General features: G+C 31.1%; 1 protein-coding gene across 3 annotated transcripts in view; it reads right to left on the bottom strand.

Annotated features, from left to right (window-relative positions):
• The window catches only part of LOC107008749 (protein PTST, chloroplastic), a 4,673-nt gene extending 1,651 nt beyond the window's left edge, over nucleotides 1-3,022 (bottom strand). For 2 of the 3 annotated variants that reach the window (XR_001455287.2, XM_015207897.2), the window contains exons 1-7: nucleotides 2,884-3,022; nucleotides 2,736-2,795; nucleotides 2,193-2,433; nucleotides 1,923-2,012; nucleotides 884-952; nucleotides 484-589; nucleotides 270-358 (exon numbers count right to left, since the gene is read on the bottom strand). Coding sequence is in view for 1 of the 3 variants with exons in the window: in XM_015207897.2 (XP_015063383.1) it covers nucleotides 270-358; nucleotides 484-589; nucleotides 884-952; nucleotides 1,923-2,012; nucleotides 2,193-2,433; nucleotides 2,736-2,782 (642 nt within the window). In the remaining 2 variants the exon portion in view is untranslated. The remainder of the gene's footprint in view (nucleotides 1-269; nucleotides 359-483; nucleotides 590-883; nucleotides 953-1,922; nucleotides 2,013-2,192; nucleotides 2,434-2,735; nucleotides 2,796-2,883) is intronic. The other variant, XR_003576970.1, reaches the window with a different exon arrangement.
• Between the last annotated feature and the right edge of the window lie 4,050 nt (nucleotides 3,023-7,072).

The raw sequence follows: 7,072 nt of genomic DNA, 5'->3' as shown, positions 1-7,072 counted from the left end.
GGGTGTTCACAATGGGCAGGTATGAAAGATCATGCAGTGATGAAGAACCAGGGGAAATGATATAAACTGTTCCACTTTAATCTCAATGGGCCGAAAAGAAGAGATTACTGACTAACTGAAACAGCTTCGAAGTTTTCAATTTTCACAATGCACACAAGAATTTTAACCAGGGGATGCATGTCATTTGGATTGTACAGCTTTCAATTGTCAGGAATTCCACAGTTCCAACATGGTTAGCAGATAAAGAAGAAACTTATTCAATAACTCACCTCTGCTACCCCAACCCAGGATAAAGGAACCTCTTTGGCTTGTACAGCTTCCACACCCTTTATTTGCTCCTTCAATTTTTCACTTATGGCTTAAGAACGGAAGTATCAAGACATCAAGACATCAATCATAGAAATCTCAGGTTAAATTCTTTCATAAGCATTTATCTACAATCTAACAAGGTTGGCACTGTATGCCATTGAAAGGTAATAATACCTTCCAAACGTGAAAATAGGTGTGACTGGATATATCTGCCTTTAATTTTTCTTGAACCAGCAGGGATAGCAGATTTTGCAATTTCTTCAGCCAATCTAGCCAAAGCCTGCAGGTCAAATAAAATAAAAAGCTAACTTTATACTGCATAAGCTGCTAATGCCAGTTATTAGAGTTGAAGTCCCACACAAATGTTGGATTATCAACTGTTTAACTTTTCTCTTCTAGTTCCCAGTAAGTTTCATTGTCAAAGTGTAGACAATATCATTTAGTATAAATCTCATTCCAGTTAATACGGCACAAATCCATAGGTTTTTATAACCTGTATGCAAACGCAACCAAATACTTAGAACTACATCTGAAGCAATAAAATTACAATAACACCAAGATAGAAGAAGCATACCTGAATCTCAAGTTCGGTGACTGAAAGTTCACTTTTGAAATTAACCATCGCATCCTCCTTAGCTTGCAACTGCAGTAATATGGCATACTAATTGTCATCGTCAGACAAAGAATAACATAGAGTTTCCATGCATAGCACATTTTCCATTATTTTTCTGTAGTCATAAACCTTTAACTTTACCCAACTATCTATGAGTTTACTTCACCTATTGCATCCAGAAATCTCAGAAACAGATCTTACTATATAAAACTGATCACCGGAATTCAAGGAAGTCGTTCTAACCACCACTCTATAAAACAACACCTTTAAGTTTCAGTGGTACTTTTTTATCACACAAGACTCCGGATGCAAGTCTCCACTTCATCCATGCTGCACCAATACGATGTGTGATATCATCGTCGATCCCCACTTCCCTGGATTATAGACTGAAGATACTTCACATAAAGCTCCACCTTATCTAAATCAGCCAATAGGAGAGCCATTTAGGTATCTCCCAATCAAAAGAAATCCTCCTAAAATTTGCACCAGCATCCCCCATTCCAACAATCTGAGACCAGACTACCTGTATTAGTAGTGAAACAAATAAAGGTCCTGGTATTTAATCTTCAAAGGTCTGTGACCTATCCAAGCATCTCTCCAAAACCATGTATATCTAGGATTCCCCACCTTAATCTTTATGTTAGCTTAAAAGTCTGACATAAGCTGTGAATATGCTTCCAAAGGCCTAACCCTGCGAGTTATTAACAGGACCTGAGTACCAGAGACTATGTTTCCACACTTATCAAATATTAGTGAGGGACAGAATTGATGGACTTGGAGGTCTAAGAGAATGCAAAAATATTCTCTCATGGTTGGCTTTCCAAATACTCACAAGGGGAAAGATTGAAACTTCACTATCCTCTCCTTACTATGCAGGTAACTTTTGTCTCACAGAGCACTAACTTTATGTGTTACAGACACTCAAATGGAGAATCATCCACGTAATCAGTCTCATAAGAAGAATTTACGAGATTGAATAGGAGACCAATAAAATATATACCTCTCGCTTAAGCAACCGATTATATCGGTTGGCTTCACTCAATTTCTTGAGAAGCTTCGATCTTTCAGCATCAGCAAGCAATAACTTCAACTATAAAGATAGAAGAGAGTCAGTATAGCTCAATATACTTGCAGCAACAATAAAGATTATTCTCGATTAAGAAATAAAGCATTCCCCCAAACGGAGGAACAAGAAAAAAATCATTTCGCTTTTGTATGAGGTTTTGTTTTCTAGTATAAAGGTCTGCAACAGGGTAATAGAAAACCTTACCTCTTCGGTTCTCAAAGGTTGCTCAGGAACAGACAGACCAGCGTCTTCTATTTTCTCGGATACTACCAGTGAAGATCGCTCCTCCAAATTTTCAGGGGCACAAAATATTTTCCAAGAAGTACATGGGATGCTGAGTTTCCAATTAGGGACTGAAAATAATGTATGCACCCTACAGAAACCTATTCTTGATTTATATGAAGTCATATTTCCTCTAACTCCATCGATATTTTCCACCTTGAACCTTATCATTGCCATTAAAAAGACCAATTCAGAATATGTCAGCATTTTCTTGATCAAGATTGTATGATCAGAATAATGCAAAAGGAGATTAAAGGATAAAAGGAAACACAAACTGGTAATAAAAAATCATAAACATAAAAAGATGGATTCAACATTCAAAATCAAAATCAGTGTAGTTGAACCTATACAGTTCAAGATTGAGAGAGAAGGCATATCAAGATTCCACATTGCAGTATAATTGGAGTCCCCAAATCAAGAAAAAGGAAACCCTAAAATAAAAATTTCCAGGGTTGAAGAAATCACCTAGGAAAACAGGTTTGCCCAAGTGAATTAAGCAGGTTACAGTCCATAATTAAAGAATTCCTGTAGTACAATTTAGAAGATTCCAAGTAAAAAAGCAAAAGGATGCAGCTATACTACTCTAATTAGATACAAAATTTCAACCACCTACCTTCCTAGCTGATGAAACTCGAAATAGCAATTGCAGGGGAGGGCAACTCCTATGTGGGAGAGACCAGCATACCAATTTTGTAATCTTTAGTAAAAGGTGAGCTTTTCATATAAAGTGTTAAAAATGCAAAAAAAAAATAAAAGAAAGTTTAACATATGTAATATATACATATAAAAAAGATTCTTCATGTATAAGCATTATAATTTTGATTTGACATTGTTTCACACCTAAAAAAATAATTATATCTAAGTTTAAATTAATAGTTTGCTTTTAGATTGTGATTTTTATTGAATTATATCAGCGGTATTGCATCAAAGTTATTGATCACCCTCATATCTACTCGTGTCACAAATAGTGGTGCTGACGTTGCAACTTTCATTTGGGGGATAGCAATGTTTAACGCATTGATAAATGTGAGTTTTTGACACCTATCTTGAAAATGGTTACGTGAAAAAAGGCTTTCAACTTGTGAGATGATAGAGTAAAAGCTACCCAATATGTATTTATCGAGAACGACACATGCGATGTGATTATTATATAATCTTGAATTGTATCGCCTAAATAAGTAACATTTGGGTATAATTTTCCATGAATTGTATCGGTATCTGAAAATTGTTCGTGAAATTTCAAATTCAACTATTGAAGCTCCAGAATAATTCATAAATTTTTAATAGGGAAACCAAGCAAATACACTATAAAAACAAGATACTTACAAACATATACTCCTTTGCATTCATATCTACTAAATAATTGTAAATTCATGTAGTTTTCTCAAATTTTAAAATCTTTCCCTTTTTTTGAAAAAAAAAAGGAATAATTAGAACGAGGCCCAGAAATGCCAGTGGACACCAAAACTTTCCACCTGATTTTTTCAGTTAAAAGTTCAAAGCAAATTTGAAATTCAAACGATTCTTATCCCTAATCATCCGGAATTGAGTCCAAAAACAGGTATATCATATTCCCCATTACGATTTCTTCATTTTTTTTCCTTTTTTGCATTTTCACTATTTTTATTGTTCTTGAAAATCTAGCATGACAATATAGTCATGACGAACCCAAGTTCTAGCAAGAGAAATTCGTCAAAGAGCAAACATGCATCTAGTTCGAAAGACCCAAAAACCCCAAAGAAAAGGGGTAGAAAGGCGGCACCTCCAATTGTTCAACCAACACTACCAAAGGTGTGTACATTTGTTTCCATATCCATCGTGATTTTCATATTTTTTTAGTTAGTCTGATAATTCCGATTTTTAACTATCGATTATTTTGTATTAGGATTTTTGTATTTTTTTTACTAGCCTGATGATTTATTTGTTTCTATTAAGTATCGTTTATTTTTTAGCAGGAATTTTGTATCTATTTGTTAGTCTGCTGATTCATTTTATTTTTTTTAAGTATCAATTTTTTTTCGTATTTATGTGTCCTCGTGATAAACTGATTTATGTGTTAATTTTAGATATTTTACATATATATTAATGTATCATATATACTATTTAAGTATCAGTTTGTTATATATATTTATTTATATCTTTATATAAAGAATAATGAAATTATTTGCTATTTGTGTATCTTTTTATGTTGCACACGAAATACAAAGATGTTTAAGTTTGATGTGTTGCTGTTATTTAGTATAAATTTGCATGCAAAATAAGGTATCAACAGATACGGAACACTATTTTGGAAGTATGGTGTGGACAAAGTCAAGGCTGGATATGTTAGTGATAGCGACGATCCAACAAAGCCAAAGAGCGGGTATATTACACAGGCAGAAGGTGTATTGGTTGATGTTGATTAGTTAGGTTTCTATTATGTTGAACTTACGTTAATTAATATTTTGTATTACAACTTCTCTTTTTCGTTCAATCTTTCTAAGTAGTTATTAATTTGAAGAATTTTTTTTGTCAAATATTTGTCTCCAATTATATAAGTTAATTAACAGTAACTATAAATTATTTTTGTAAAGTAAGATCTACAATATAACTGATGATACCATATAAAATTTGTTCACAGTACACCTCATACTTTATTTACACAATTATTACATAGAATGATACAAAATAATTTAATTAAAATGTCGTTGTTTTTCAGTAAATCTCAAGATATGATACTATATTATAATTAAATACAAAATTTTCATAGAATTATTAAGTATATGATACATATTTTAGTATCAAAAAATAAAATTANACATATAAATTATTTTTGTAAAAGTAGGATCTACAAAAAAACTGACGTTACCATATAAACTATGTTCATAGAATACCTGATAATATATTTATACCATTATTACACTAAATGATACAAAATAATTTACTTATAATGTCGTAGTTTTTCATTAAACAAAAAATGTATGATACTATATTATAATCAGTTACACAATATTCATAGTATTATTAAGTATATGCTACATTTTTAGTATCAAAAAATAAATTTGTTTATCTTTAATAATTAATATAAAATTATGTAATGAATATATTTAGTATTGTTCAGCAGGTTGAGTCATATAAACTTTGTTCAAAGTATACCTGATACTACATTTACACAATTGTTACACAAACTGATACAAAATAATTTACTCCAAATGTCGTAGTTTTCCAGTAAATCAAAATGTATGATACTATATTACAATCAGATACACAAAATCTATAGTATTATTAAGTATATGATACATATTTTATCATCAAAAAATAAATTTGTGTATCTTTAACAATTATTACAAAATTATGTAATGAATATATTGAGTATCGTTCAGCATATTGAATCATATACTATTCTGTATATATTTAATATCGCTTGTTGTCTTGCATTGGATAACAAAATTTTGTTATCAGATACATTATATATTTATCATTATATGTAAATGAGATTAAACAAGTTATAAATTTGTCAATTTCTTTAAACTTCATATAATACAGTCAAAATTCGATATATTTAGTATCAATATACATTTTGTAGCTTGAAATATTCACATGGTTTTAATCACATCAAATGAAAAAGTTCAAATCTTATTAGCAAATTAATAATATCCAGAAACATTATTACACATCAAGCATAAAACAAGAAATAAAAATAATCATCAAGAATTTAGTATCTCTTCAACACACACGATGACACCTGTTGTTGCATCGAATTTCAGTATCTCTTCAACACCTTTATCTGAAATATCAATGCATAGAGGATATGTTCCGAATCCAACCTCATTTTTCTTAATTTCTACGTACAATTTTAAACTCACATCAGCCCGAATACACAATGGAGACGAATTACCTTCAACAACATATCTAATCTCGTTTTTTTTTCGATTCATCAATACCCAGCTCAGTAGCAATTGCTGAAATAAGATTCATGAACAAAATATTTTCCCCAACCACTATCCCATTACTTTTGTATCGCTCATATATAACAGCACTTTCCCATATTCCAGAATGTCGTAACAAGATCGAAATATTCATTTTTGAATCTTCATAATTGCGTTCTTGATTTTTTTAAACAAGCTCAGTTTTTTTTCCGATTCACAATCTGAAGTTTTCAATATTAGAAATTCAATAATGAGATAAATTAGTACATGATGTTTATGCAGATTAGACGCTTAATTTGTTAAACGTCAACGTGAATTGTGGGATAATTCTTATCCTTTTTATTGTGCCATAACTGTTAAAAACAAACAAATAATTAAAGTATCCGCCCGCTATAATTAAAGTATAGTTATGTTATTTTAAGTATCCGGATTACTCTAAAAAAAGAATTTTTGGTAAATATGAATGCAATAGGGATAGAATGTAATTTGTCCCTTAGAGTATGTGATTTGCCTAATTTTTACAAATTAGATCACTCTAATTGAGCTAATTCAGGCGGCCCATAACTTGTATGCATTTTCCAAGTTCAGCCCAAAGTAGATATTGGAATTGAAAATGATTCAGATTTCAGGTTATGTTTTCAAACACTGCATAATTTGTTTTAAAATATGGAAAATTGTATATAATAGTAAATTAATAAATTAATTATACTTTGATTTAATTGTTATGTAGCAAAAAATTTTCCAGTCGCCTCTCTCCCTCAAACTCTCGCTTGCCACTCTCCCTCTTTCGCTCCCTCCCTCTCTCTTTTATACAAATACAAATGTATAAATACGTTTATGTTTGTATAAAGTGCAAAAAAAAATTGTGTGTGTGTGTGTATATATATATATATA

Source organism: Solanum pennellii, chromosome 2 (assembly GCF_001406875.1).
Source record: "Solanum pennellii chromosome 2, SPENNV200".
Lineage (NCBI taxonomy): Eukaryota > Viridiplantae > Streptophyta > Magnoliopsida > Solanales > Solanaceae > Solanum > Solanum pennellii.
Note: the sequence above shows the minus strand (reverse complement) of the source record. Positions and strands in the feature narration are given on the sequence as shown.